A 14,195-nucleotide genomic window follows, 5' to 3' on the forward strand; every position below is an offset into this window, starting at 1 on the left:
TGATATTGTTTGAAAGGTATGGTCACATCTGAATCATGATGAGGGTAGAAGGCCTGGTCACTCGCAACCAAAGTTGTGCAGGACTCAACGACAAAAATTGTTGTGTCACGAAAACTTCTACCGTTGACCCCAGTGGGTCTGTGAAAAGGGGCGCTGTGTTTGTCAGGACTGTGGTCCTTTACCGTGTTGGTGCAAACAGCTGAACAGAATGGACAAGTGACCCAGCAGCAGTTACACAGCTGGTCAATCAGGATCTGATCAGGCTGCAGCCTGTATTTCTTGATCTCATCAGGTGAGAGATCTCCCATCATCTCCTTGTTGGATGTGAGACCTGTTTCTATCTGCTCTTCAAGAAAGTCAAAATTGTCTATGTCACTGAAACCTTCACAACTAATACTCAATTTAACCTTATGCTCAGTCAGCCTGGAAAATTCTTTCACCCACATCTCAATGTTTCCTCTCTGTGTTTTTACTGCTTTTGTTGCATCGTGCAAAGCTTTTATCAGAAGCTTTGTGATGTTTTCAACATTCCTCCTGAGAATATTTTGTACCTTATCTCTATTGTCTTTGATGTATTTCTCTACTTCTTTTCCAATGAATGTCTTCATATATTTCTTCGGTGTATGGATGTAGGTAATGAAACCATCAAAGTCTTCATCCTCAGCCAACAATTTCATCATGTGCTTCTCCAGGTTCGTCCTGTTCCCATTGAACACTGGATGGTTACATCTCATCTCATCAGCTAGATTTGTGGCTGAGTCGATATAGGAGGCCTCGATGGTGGAATCCTTCAGTTGGTCACAGATCAATCCTCCAAAGACCACAGATGATGAGCTGTCTTTGCAGAAGGCTTTGAAAGCTTTAAAGAATTGTGGTTTCTTGCTTTCAGCATAAATGTATACATCGTTGCTGTGTTTGAATTTTTTGTGGGAGTCTTCGAGCCAGCTCTTTAATCTGTCACATACATACAAAACCAGCTCAATAATAAACTCTTTGTTCAGAGTGAATTTCTTCCCAGAGTGAAAGGCTTCCACTGCTTTTATTACATTTTTGCCTACTTCTTGCAAGTATGTAATATTATAGCCTGTTATTGCCACTGGTTTGGCTTGTATTGTTGTGAGAGCCTCTTCTTCAACGGCACTGATCAAGTCTCTGATCAGTTTCCGTTCCTCATTAGAAAGACCTCCTCCGCTGATAAAATGTTTAACCCGTTTATAACCTTGCTGTACATAATTCAATTGGCCTTCGTCTTGATTATTGTGCTTTCTAGTCACATAACAGCTGTAATTTCCAGCCTCTGGGATTTTTTTGTACCTGCTGCTGGTCTTTGTTTGATCAATCATTTTCCATTCAAAACCGAGCTCCATCAGAACGTCTGTTACATCTTCTGCTATGTTGATATTAGCAATCGGTTTTGTGTGTGCTGTTAGTTCTGAAATCCATTCAGCCCAAAGAGAGTTAAAGTGTTTCTGAAGTTCCTCTTCATCTTTGTCCTTTAACATCAGAGCGAGCTCTTTGCTCTTCTGTAGCAGGTTTTTCTCAAGCTCTGTCTTCCTTTCATCAAGTTTTTTACAAGCTTCTTTCTGTTGGATAACAGCATTTAATTTTTTTGCAACTTGCTCCACCATTCCATCAAGAAACTCTTTGATTTTGGTCTCAAACCGGCTTCGCCACTGAGCCAGTACTTCACTGTCTCCATCCTTGTCAAAATAATCTGTCAGACTTTTTGTTATTTTTTCACATGCTTCGTTGAGTTGGTTATGAAGATCAGGGTGACTGATTTTGTCAACTGTTCCATTTTCAATTTTGACGTAAAGCTGGTTTTCAACAGCCAACATCTTGTTTCTCAGGGTCCAGGTCCAGTTCCCATACGCTACCTCAAGTCTTCTGTACACTGATATTTCATAAGTGTTCTTGAAGCTGAAAACAAAGTTTTCATTCAACAGAGCATTCCACAGGTCCTGAACTTTGCTTTTGAACTGTGATAAAGTAATCCCAGTGGACTGTGAAGCTCTAGAGATGATAAAGTTCTTCAGATCTTGGATGCTTTCACTGTAACCTGGATTGGGAGGAGCCATGGGTGGGCTTCCCTCCCACAACTGGGCAAAGTATTTGACATCTTCATGCACATTAAATGAAATGACACTACTAAAGCTTTGAGCGTCATAAACCTCCTCTTCTGCAGCTAGTTGAACCATCTTGTCCAGTTTTTCTTGCAGACGTCGCCTTCCCTCCATGTTCCTTTCTGCAGCTGCTACATCTGCAACATTCTGGTGAACAAACACACAGCTGGGAGAAAGTTTAACGACCTTCATCCTCATGAAAGCCTGGACGACAATTTGCAAAACATCTTGCATCTCAGAGGGGTTCTCTCCAAAGACGTTGATCAGTGTCATGTTTCCCAGACCTACAACAAATGTGGCCAGTTCATTGTCACGATGAAGAGCACTATGACCTGCTAGCTCAAGAGCACGAAGTCCTTCAGTGTCCACCACCAGAACATAATCAAACTTCAGGAGGTCCCTCATCTCGTCTGACACTTTGAGCAGCTGCATAAATGCACCTTTTGTGCATCTGCCAGCACTCACTGCAAACTGTAATCCAAACATGGCATTCAGCATTGTTGATTTTCCACTGCTCTGGATGCCTAAAACGGACAAAACAAAAACTCTCTTGTCACCCAGTTTTTGGATGACTTCTTCTAAAAGTCTTGGGATCCATGTTATAGGCACATGACCTGCATCACCATCCATCAGCTCGATTGGGTGACCTGATATCATCAGCTCTGCAGCCAGTTCAGGGTACTGGGACCAGTCTGTTTGTCCTGTCAGTGGTTGTTTCTGCAGAGATGCATGGGCTTCATAGATCTGACCCATTTCTCTATAGATGTGCTCCAAGCCGAACGTTGCTTTATGTAGTTTCTCTGATATTTGTTCAAGCTCCTGTTGCTTTGCTCTGAGCTGATCGGACTGCTACGTTTTCTCTTTCAACATCAACACCTCTGACCATGTGCCATGATAGTTTTGGAGAATTGAAGAGACATTCTCTGTGGTGAGGTCGTCTATTAAGAGCTGGGTCCATTTCAGGAAATACTCTTTCTCACTGGGCGTCAGAGATGAGATGCCTTCAACAAATACATTTACAAGTTCACCACAAAAATTCCTACATTGAATTTCTCTAATTTCTTTCAGTTTCTGCTGCTTTTGGCTTTTATCCATCTCAGCTTGGTCTTTGAGGCGATACTGTTTCTTGTTTGTGTCACACCACTTCTGCCACATTTCACCTTGACAAGTGAGGAATTTCTCTTTAATCGCAGAAACATCATGTCCCTTGATTAAATCCATCACCTTCTCTGCAGCAGCTTTTCCCTTTTGGCAGGCTTCGTCTTCTTCATCCAGCCTGATTCCAGAGACCGTAGCCATGGACTCAAGCTGAAAGGAATCATGGGGTCCAGCTAGAATATTTTGAATGATTCTTTTCAACTCTTCAGAAACATTTGACTGGCCTCTGTCTTTCAGACCAATTGAATACTTCCCCTTGGTGAACTGAACAGTATTGGATTTCTCTTCAACAATAAGTAAAATTAGAGGCTTTGTAGACTTCATGAGGTCTTCAATAAGGTTTATGTCACTTTCACTCCGAGCAGAGATGAGAACAACAGTGACTGAGGATTTTTCACTCAGTATGCTGCGCTGCTTTTCCAGAAGCCGAGCATCACCGTGAAGGTTACAGAAAGCAGTGCAGTCAGTGAACGCATCGTTGGATTTACCAGCAGGGCAGTACCAGGCAATCTCTGCTACTCCTTCCATCAAATGGCGAGTTTTGGTGCTTCCCTGGCAGTCTCTGTGGTAGAAGGTGTTATGACGGCTGCTGATCAAATTGTTTATCAGCTGAGACTTGGAGAGCGACAGTGAACCCAGGCGGAAAAATGACACCACGGGTGTCTTGGCGTTGCAGATTGGCACAGTCTTCAATGTGACAGTGTTTGAATTATCTTGGTTTCCTGTTGCTTTCCTTGTTTTCTTTATTTGTCTGAAAGTCCACAATGGACATTGGATATCCATCGTGACTGGGTCAGGAACAAGCAAAGGTAGGGCGTACTGACACTGGGATAATTTAGTTATTAGATTCTGCTTTAAAAAGCTGTCTGAGCAGTGAAAAAGTGCCATTTGTATGTCCATGGGATGCACACTTTGCTGTTTTGATTCACTACTGTCTGGCATATAAAGAAATGCAGCAAAAACATCTTTTTCTGCCTCAACAGTGCTGGACTGTGGAACAAGATCTGACTGTCCTGGATCTGGATCATCTTGTGTGATAGGAATATATCTGGCTGTGTAGTCTAACAACATCAACCTCTGTGAAAACATAAGAACAACATCCTTCTCACATGTGCCAGGCTCCTGTTCCAGAGGTGGACGTATTTTAAGGAAGTCAGCAGGAGTCAGCTTCTGTCTGTACTTGTCTTGAAGGCAAAGTCTTCCCAGGAGACTGGAGAATTCAGCTTCTGGTGTCTTCATAGTAGACTCATCAGACGACTTGGGCAGCTGCTACAAATAAGCAGAGAATTGTGCATGTTGTGAAGCCCGAGGTAGCACAATACTGCAGAATGTGAATGAACTGTTCCTGTGTCTGAATTTTTTTTTTTACCTTTCTCCTGGTTTCATCCATAGCTGGATATAAAGAATCTGAAACATATTTAAAATGTGATTATTACAAAGTCAGAACGAGATGAGACAGGAACAGTTTAACGTGATGAACCATCTGAAGTCTGAACCTTTGTTGATACTGACTTTATTACCATGTAATACATGTGTAACAGTGACCTTTGCAGGAGATTCAAGCCACAGCTTATTTTCAAGGCTCAATGAACGTTTGATTTACCTTAATGGGAAAGTGTCTCAATATTAACAGTCCAACCTGATTGTTGCTGTCCAAAATGTTGGATTTTCTGGCACCTCTCTTAAAATGTTGCAGTGAAATTTGAGATTCTTTTTAGATTAGTTTTAATTACATTGCTGGAGGGATTGTTTTTGCTGTTCAATGTAACTGAGTAATTTACACTTATTTCATCTCTCTCTCTCTGTCAAACTTACCTTGTTGATTTCCCTGGAACTCTGAGGACTTGATCTTGTCTTCTTCATGGGCTCCCTCACACTTGGGTCGGGTGTAACAGCTGGGATTATTTTCTTGGACCATGACGTCTACCTTTTCCAACAGTGCCAACATTTCTCTTTGGTCTGTCATACCTTTTTTGCATGTGTGGTATCTTTTGTCATTAAAACTATCGTCTCTTTTCAGGTTTGTCAATGCACTTTTACATTGTTCATCAGACTCGTGAGTCACAACTGTCAGCAAATATGGCAACGATTCCTCTCCAAAAGCTTTCTCTAACCACTGACGTCCTGCTCTATAAGAGCTTTCATGATGACTGTTGGACACCAGTAAAATAAAGGCATGAACGCCTTTATTCAACTGACACGTTTCACTCTTTTGGTGACCGAGCAGATTAATGACTGAGATGTGACGACCACATAAGTCGTACAGTCCCTCTGAAATCTGCTCCACATTTGCTTGCTTGTCATGGTCAAATAAGATGTTTTGTGATCCCGTCTTCATGGAATTGGTGTCACCAACTAACACAAGTGTGAGTTCAGCTGCCACTGAAACAAAATACACAGAGAACTTTGATATTAATATACAGAAGAAAAATAAAATAAATCTCAACTTTATATATTGACTACAATACTTTTACTATTTCATCACTACACTGATGTAACTGAGGTGTACAATAGTTTTTAAAACTTAAAAAATTACCTTCGTCACTTGAAGACATCTTGATTTTAGAATCCCATAAGTCCTGGAGCACCAGTGGGTCACCTCCTGTAAAATACAAGTTAACCTTTAAACAAAATTGACTTGTAACGTTCTGGTAAAGACCAGAATGTGGAGAGAAATGGTTCAAAACAGGTGAGAGGAAACACTGGATTTTGGGGAGGGAGAGCCTAAATACACAATAAAAGGTTCGGAAAAAGATGGGAAGTGGATCCACGTAAAGCTCGGTTCAACCGTTTCCCAGTTGGCTGTGGTTCAGGATGTCATTTATAGGCAGATCATGACAGTCAATTCAGTCTCATGAGAGATAGTTCAAGAACTATTTTTCAAAGTTAATAACACATCAGACTTATAAATAAACTGAACAGAGTAGATTATTCAGCATTTGATCAGCAGCACTTAACGGCATTATTTGCACATTCAAATTCTGCCTCTGGGACACACATTTTATTAAAAAATAACTTTATTATATTGTTAGCTTTACTTTTGTAAATGAAAACTGTTAATTTTTTTATTGTTGCAGGGTCACTGTCACTAATTTTTCAGTCTGCCACAGATCACCTCGACAAAGAAGGAATTTGTCTTTAATCTCAGAAACATCATGTTCCTTGATTAAATCCATCACCTTCTTTGCAGCTTTTCCCTTTTTGCAGACTTCATGCGACCTGATTCCAGAGACCTCACCCCTGGACTCAAGCTGAAAGGAATCATGGGGTCTCTGTCTTTCAGAGTAATTCTATACTTCCCCTTGGTGAACTCAACAGCATTAGATTTCTCTAATTAGGGGTTTTGGAGGCTTCACAAGGTCTTTTTTATGTAGGCTGATAAACTATTTTTTTATATCTTCCTCACCTGCCTTTGACCACACATATTATATAGAAAACAGTAAATCTCTACAATCAATCTCTTTTCATCTTTTCCAATTTATGCCATTCTTGCTCTTTAGGATTTCAAATTCGGATCATTCAAGACTAGTTTAGATAGTCAGATAAGCAGAAAGCCCATGTTGTCACATAAAAGTTTGAATAAATGATTGAAGATAGTTGGAATTTTGTGTGTGTAGCTCTTTACTCAGACCTCAAATTTAGAAGTCATTAATGGCATATTTGCATAATATCAATTTTTGTTGTTTTCCTTTCATCCACTCAAAAAGACTTTAAGATAACATGAAGTTAGTCTGTTGAATGAGAGCACTCACCTTCTCTTTCGTGTGCCTTCAGCACCGATTAATATCAGATGGTGATTATTTTACATGCACAACTTCAGTGCAAGGGTCACTGAAGTTGTGCATATAAAACAATCACCTAACCCTAAACCTGTGCACATTTAAAATGGTAAAAGTAAATGCCAGTCTGCTTTCTTGTAAACTAATTCTTCTTCTTCTTATAATTATTATTATCCTAAAATAATCCTATTTATAGTTATACAACAACATAGTAACAGCAGCAATAGCAATATTAATAATATTTTCAAAAAAGAGTTAATGTAAAGGGTTAAATTAATTTGATTAGGGTCACACTGCAATGGCAAGGGTCATTCAAAAGGGGTTGAATGAAGTAGCCGTGGTGAAGGGTCCTGAGCAGCCAGGGCTCGTCGCTACATTCCTGGAGTGGAAGCTGGTCTGGGAGGTCATGTGACTGTAGTTCAAACTGCTAAAGAAAATCAGTGCTGCTCTGAGAGAAAGCTATCAGAATATACAGTTTCTCCCTATTTAGCATCAGAGGTGAACCATGGAACAAAGGAGGCTGATCCGATGGATTAGGTTCTGCTGCTGCTTTACATGAGATCACACTGTGCATTTTAGCCATTCAGTGAACTCTTGTTTTTGCGTGAGCCACAAGTGAAAGTAAAATTCAGCTCCTTTTCTCTTAAAGCTTGTGACTCAGCAGACACGAGGACAGGTGATCATTATCCACTGACACAAGTCATAAAGCACGGGCAAACTCCAATTCACAATCTGGGCACAATGATCTTTTTGACACAGTTAAACACCTTGTGCATTTTACTTAGATACATTTTGCTGTATTACAGGTCAGAAAAAGTTTGTCGTGATTGAAAATAAAACATCCATCCTCTACCGCCGAGGATGGATGGATGGATGGATGAAAATAAAACAGGCAATGCTGTTGTAACTCTACAAACAGTTTGCCTTTGAGATGTTTTTCGCATCTCCTCTTCTCAAACCACTGCCAGAGCCAGTTTGATTAAACCCCTTCAATCAGAACTAAAAGAGTCAAAAAGGACGTTGGTAGCATCTTGTGGGTCCGTTCAAATCTGTGTCCAGCCATGCTCGATGCTTGATGTCTGCAGGAGGCTGGTGGTGTAGAGGCCTTGCTGAAGGACATCAGTGCTGAACTGTTCACTTTCATTTCCATCCATCCCCAATCCAATAAAATAGGGAAGAAATGTAAAAAAAAAGGGCAATCCCTGATTAATCTGACAGCTCTTATATCAACAAAAAATGTGTGTAAAAAAGAAATCAATCAACACTTTAATTATTCTGTAATATATTTATTATTGAAAATGTTCCTAATTTTACAGCCTTTAAACTGTTGATGATAATAATGAGGATAATATTTCATCCTGCCCACTTTGATCCTCACCTGCAGGTGAAGCCAACATGTTGGAATGATTAACATGATGATTAACATTTACTGATGACAGCAAGTGACTTTATAGTTCTGAATACAACTGAACACAAAAACAAGTGTAAAACTAGAAAAAACAGATTTCTAAGATCCTTCCCAATTTGATGAAAGATGAGAACAAAAACTAACACAAAGGTGATTATTTAATTTAAGCACAATTGCAAACTAGATTTAAAGTCCAGCAAATCAAAAGAGAGGAATCTCTTATCTTTCTTTAATGAAGCCAAAACATTTTGCCTTTTCATTCAAAGCAAAACATCATACATGAATTTTGAAACTCAACATTTTCGAATCATTTTGTCACATCCTGTCACTCAATTTACATCCAATTTTTATAGAATTTACATAGAATTTTTTCAAGACATCATCATAGCAACACTTCTAAAGCAGGCTTTATATGAAGAATGTATACTGCTGTAAATGGAAACAAAAGTATTTTGTCAGCAGTTTTCTCTTCCCTTCCACTCTGCATCAAAAGACTGGAGAATAGCTTCATGCTCAGTGTTGCTGTTGCTCCAAGATTTCAACCAACCCTCCAGTTCTCAACCATAGGCTTGTGTTTGAGGCTACAGTTCATCCAGACTTTTGATGGCATCTTCTTTCTTAATTTCTCCCCAGTTATTGGGGATTTCTCCATACCCAGTAAAACGTAAGTCGTAGCGCTTCTCAAGCTCCTTTTGAAATCGACAGGTGAACCATTTCCAAAAAGGCAGCAATGATCCATCAGAAGTAATCTCCCATGAGGCATGTCTCTCTCCAGCTTTTTGATATTGTTTGAAAGGTATGGTCACATCTGAATCACGATGAGGCTTGAAGGCCTGGTCACTTGCAACCAAAGTTGTGCAGGACTCAACGGAAAAAATTCTTGTGCCACAAAAATGGAAACCGTTGACCCCATTGGGTCTGTGAAAAGGGGCGCTGTGTTTGTCAGGACTGTGGTCCTTTACCGTGTTGGTGCAAACAGCTGAACAGAATGGACAAGTGACCCAGCAGCAGTTACACAGCTGGTCAATCAGGATCTGATCAGGCTGCAGCCTGTATTTCTTGATCTCATCAGGTGAGAGATCTCCCATCATCTCCTTGTTGGATGTGAGACCTGTTTCTATCTGCTCTTCAAGAAAGTCACAATTGTCTATGTCACTGAAACCTTCACAACTAATACTCAATTTAACCTTATGTTCAGTCAGCCTGGAAAATTCTTTCACCCACATCTCAATGTTTCCTCTCTGTGTTTTTACTGCTTTTGTTGCATCGTGCAAAGCTTTTATCAGAAGCTCTGTGATGTTTTCAACATTCCTCTTGAGAATATTTTGTACCTTATCTCTATTGTCTTTGATGTATTTCTCTACTTCTTTTCCAATGAATGTCTCCATATATGTTTTCGGTTTACGGATGTAGGTCATGAAACCATCAAAGTCTTCATTCTCAGCCAACATTTTCATCATGTGCTTCTCCAGGTTCGTCCTGTTCCCATTGAACACTGGATGGTTACATCTCATCTCATCAGCTAGATTTGTGGCTGAGTCGATACAGGAGGCCTCAATGGTGGAATCCTTCAGTTGGTCACAGATCAATCCTCCAAAGACCACAGATGATGAGCTGTCTTTGCAGAAGGCTTTGAAAGCTTTAGAGAATTGTGGTTTCTTGCTTTTAGCATAAATGTATACATCGTTGTTGTGTTTGAATTTTGTGTGGGAGTCTTCGAGCCAGCTCTTTAATCTGTCACATACATACAAAACCAGCTTAATACTAAACTCTTTGTTCAGAGTGAATTTCTTCCCAGAGTCAAAGGCTTCCACTGCTTTTATTACATTTTTGCCTACTTCTTGCAAGTATGTAATATTATAGCCTGTTATTGCCACTGGTTTGGCTTTTATTGTTGTGAGAGCCTCTTCTTCAACGGCACTGATCAAGTCTCTGATCAGTTTCTGTTCCTCATTAGAAAGACGTCCTCTCATGAAAAATTGTTTAGCCCGTTTATAACCTTGCTGTACATAATTTAATTGGCCTTCGTCTTGATTATTGTGCTTTCTAGTCACATAACAGCTGTAATTTCCAGCCTCCGGGATTTTTTTGTAACTGCCGCTGGTCTTTGTTTGATTAATCATTTTCCATTCAAAACCGAGCTCCGTCAGAACGACTGTTACATCTTTTGCTATGCTGATATTGGCAATCGGTTTTGTGTGTGCTGTTAGTTCTGAAAACCATTCAGCCCAAAGAGAGTTAAAGTGTTTCTGAAGTTCCTTTTTATCTTTGTCCTTTAACGTCACAGCGAGCTCTTTGCTCTTCTGTAGCAGGTTTTTCTCAAGCTCTGTCTTCCTTTCATCCAGTTTTTTACAAGCTTCTTTCTGTTGGATAACAGCATTTAATTTTTTTGCAACTTGCTCCACCATTCCATCAAGAAACTCTTTGATTTTGGTCTCAAACCGGCTTCGCCACTGAGCCAGTACTTCACTGTCTCCATCCTTGTCAAAATAATCTGTCAGACCTTTTGTTATTTTTTCACATGCTTCGTTGAGTTGGTTATGAAGATCATGGTGACTGATTTTGTCAACTGTTCCATTTTCAATTTTGACGTAAAGCTGGTTTTCAACAGCCAACATCGTGTTTCTCAGGGTCCAGGTCCAGTTCCCATACGCTACCTCAAGTCTTCTGTACACTGATATTTCATAAGTGTTCTTGAAGCTGAAAACAAAGTTTTCATTCAACAGAGCATTCCACAGGTCCTGAACTTTGCTTTTGAACTGTGATAAAGTAATCCCAGTGGACTGTGAAGCTTTAGAGATGATAAAGTTCTTCAGATCTTGGATGCTTTCACTGTAACCTGGATTGGGAGGAGCCATGGGTGGGCTTCCCTCCCACAACTGGGCAAAGTATTTGACATCTTCATGCACATTAAATGAAATGACTCTACTGAAGCTTTGAGCGTCATAAACCTCCTCTTTTGCAGCTAGTTGAACCATCTTGTCCAGTTTTTCTTGCAGACGTCGCCTTCCCTCCATGTTCTTTTCTGCAGCTGCTACATCTGCAACATTCTGGTGAACAAACACACAGCTGGGAGAAAGTTTAACGACCTTCATCCTCATGAAAGCCTGGACGACAATTTGCAAAACATCTTGCATCTCAGAGGGGTTCTCTCCAAAGACGTTGATCAGTGTCATGTTTCCCAGACCTACGACAAATGTGGCCAGTTCATTGTCACGATGAAGAGTACTATCACCTGCTAGCTCAAGAGCACGAAGTCCTTCAGTGTCCACCACCAGAACATAATCAAACTTCAGGAGGTCCCTCATCTCGTCTGACACTTTGAGCAGCTGCATAAATGCACCTTTTGTGCATCTGCCAGCACTCACTGCAAACTGTAATCCAAACATGGCATTCAGCATTGTTGATTTTCCACTGCTCTGGATGCCTAAAACGGACAAAACAAAAACTCTCTTGTCACCCAGTTTTTGGATGACTTCTTCTAAAAGTCTTGGGATCCATGTTATAGGCACATGACCTGCATCACCATCCATCAGCTCGATTGGGTGCCCTGATATCATCAGCTCTGCAGCCAGTTCAGGGTACTGGGACCAGTCTGTTTGTCCTGTCGGTGGTTGTTTCTGCAGAGATGCATGGGCTTCATAGATCTGACCCATTTCTCTATAGATGTGCTCCAAGCCGAACGTTGCTTTATCTAGTTTCTCTGATATTTGTTCAAGCTCCTGTTGCTTTGCTCTGAGCTGATCGGACTGCTCAGTTTTCTCTTTCAACATCAACACCTCTGACCATGTGCCATGATAGTTTTGGAGAATTGAAGAGACATTCTCTGTGGTGAGGTCGTCTATTAAGAGCTGGGTCCATTTCAGGAAATACTCTTTCTCACTGGGCGTCAGAGATGAGATGCCTTCAACAAATACATTTACAAGTTCACCACAAAAATCCCTACATTGAATTTCTCTAATTTCTTTCAGTTTCTGCTGCTTTTGGCTTTTATCCATCTCAGCTTGGTCTTTGAGGCGATACTGTTTCTTGTTTGTGTCACACCACTTCTGCCACATTTCACCTTGACGAGTGAGGAATTTCTCTTTAATCGCAGAAACATCATGTCCCTTGATTAAATCCATCACCTTCTCTGCAGCAGCTTTTCCCTTTTGGCAGGCTTCGTCTTCTTCATCCAGCCTGATTCCAGAGACCGTAGCCATGGACTCAAGCTGAAAGGAATCATGGGGTCCAGCTAGAATATTTTGAATGATTCTTTTCAACTCTTCAGAAACATTTGACTGGCCTCTGTCTTTCAGACCAATTCTATACTTCCCCTTGGTGAACTGAACAGTATTGGATTTCTCTTCAACAATAAGTAAAATTAGAGGCTTTGTAGACTTCATGAGGTCTTCAATAAGGTTTCTGTCACTTTCACTCCGAGCAGAGATGAGAACAACAGTGACTGAGGATTTTTCACTCAGTATGCTGCGCTGCTTTTCCAGAAGCCGAGCATCACCGTGAAGGTTACAGAAAGCAGTGCAGTCAGTGAACGCATCGTTGGATTTACCAGCAGGGCAGTACCAGGCAATCTCTGCTACTCCTTCCATCAAATGGCGAGTTTTGGTGCTTCCCTGGCAGTCTCTGTGGTAGAAGGTGTTATGACGGCTGCTGATCAAATTGTTTATCAGCTGAGACTTGGAGAGCGACAGTGAACCCAGGCGGAAAAATGACACCATGGGTGTCTTGGCGTTGCAGATTGGCACAGTCTTCAATGTGACAGTGTTTGAATTATCTTGGTTTCCTGTTGTTTTCCATGTTTTCTTTATTTGTCTGAAAGTCCACAATGGACATTGGATATCCATCGTGACTGGGTCAGGAACAAGCAAAGGTAGGGCGTACTGACACTGGGATAATTTAGTTATTAGATTCTGCTTTAAAAAGCTGTCTGAGCAGTGAAAAAGTGCCATTTGTATGTCCATGGGATGCACACTTTGCTGTTCTGATTCACTACTGTCTGGCATATAAAGAAATGCAGCAAAAACATCTTTTTCTGCCTCAACAGTGCTGGACTGTGGAACAAGATCTGACTGTCCTGGATCTGGATCATCTTGTGTGATAGGAATATATCTGGCTGTGTAGTCTAACAACATCAACTTCTGTGAAAACATAAGAACAACATCCTTCTCACATGTGCCAGGCTCCTGTTCCAGAGGTGGACGTATTTTAAGGAAGTCAGCAGGAGTCAGCTTCTGTCTGTACTTGTCTTGAAGGCAAAGTCTTCCCAGGAGACTGGAGAATTCAGCTTCTCGTCTCTTCATAGTAGAATCATCAGACGACTTGGGCAGCTGCTACAAATAAGCAGAGAATTGTGCATGTTGTGAAGCCCGAGGTAGCACAATACTGCAGAATGTGAATGAACTGTTCCTGTGTCTGAATTTAGAGGTTGTTTTTTTTACCTTTCTCCTGGTTTCATCCATAGCTGGATGTAAAGAATCTGAAACATATTTAAAATGTGATTATCACAAAGCCAGAACCATCTGAAGTCTGAAACTTTGTTGATACTGACTTTATTACCATGTAATACATGTGTAACAGTGACCTTTGCAGGAGATTCAAGCCACAGCTTACTTTCAAAACTCAACGAACGTTTGATTTACCTTAATGGGAAAATGTCACAATATTAACAGTCCAACCTGATTGTTGCTGTCCAAAATGTTGGATTTTCTGGCACCTCTCTTAAAATGT

General features: G+C 40.7%; 1 protein-coding gene across 1 annotated transcript in view; it reads right to left on the minus strand.

Moving 5' to 3' along the window:
- The window catches only part of LOC115248675 (interferon-induced very large GTPase 1-like), a 33,114-nt gene extending 31,096 nt beyond the window's left edge, over positions 1-2,018 (minus strand). Inside the window, exon 1 of the mRNA XM_029832431.1 lies at positions 1,184-2,018. Within this exon, the coding sequence (XP_029688291.1) occupies positions 1,184-1,838 (655 nt within the window). The 5' untranslated portion in view covers positions 1,839-2,018. The remainder of the gene's footprint in view (positions 1-1,183) is intronic.
- Positions 2,019-14,195: the final 12,177 nt, after the last annotated feature.

Source organism: Takifugu rubripes, unplaced genomic scaffold (assembly GCF_901000725.2).
Source record: "Takifugu rubripes unplaced genomic scaffold, fTakRub1.2, whole genome shotgun sequence".
Classification (NCBI taxonomy): domain Eukaryota; kingdom Metazoa; phylum Chordata; class Actinopteri; order Tetraodontiformes; family Tetraodontidae; genus Takifugu; species Takifugu rubripes.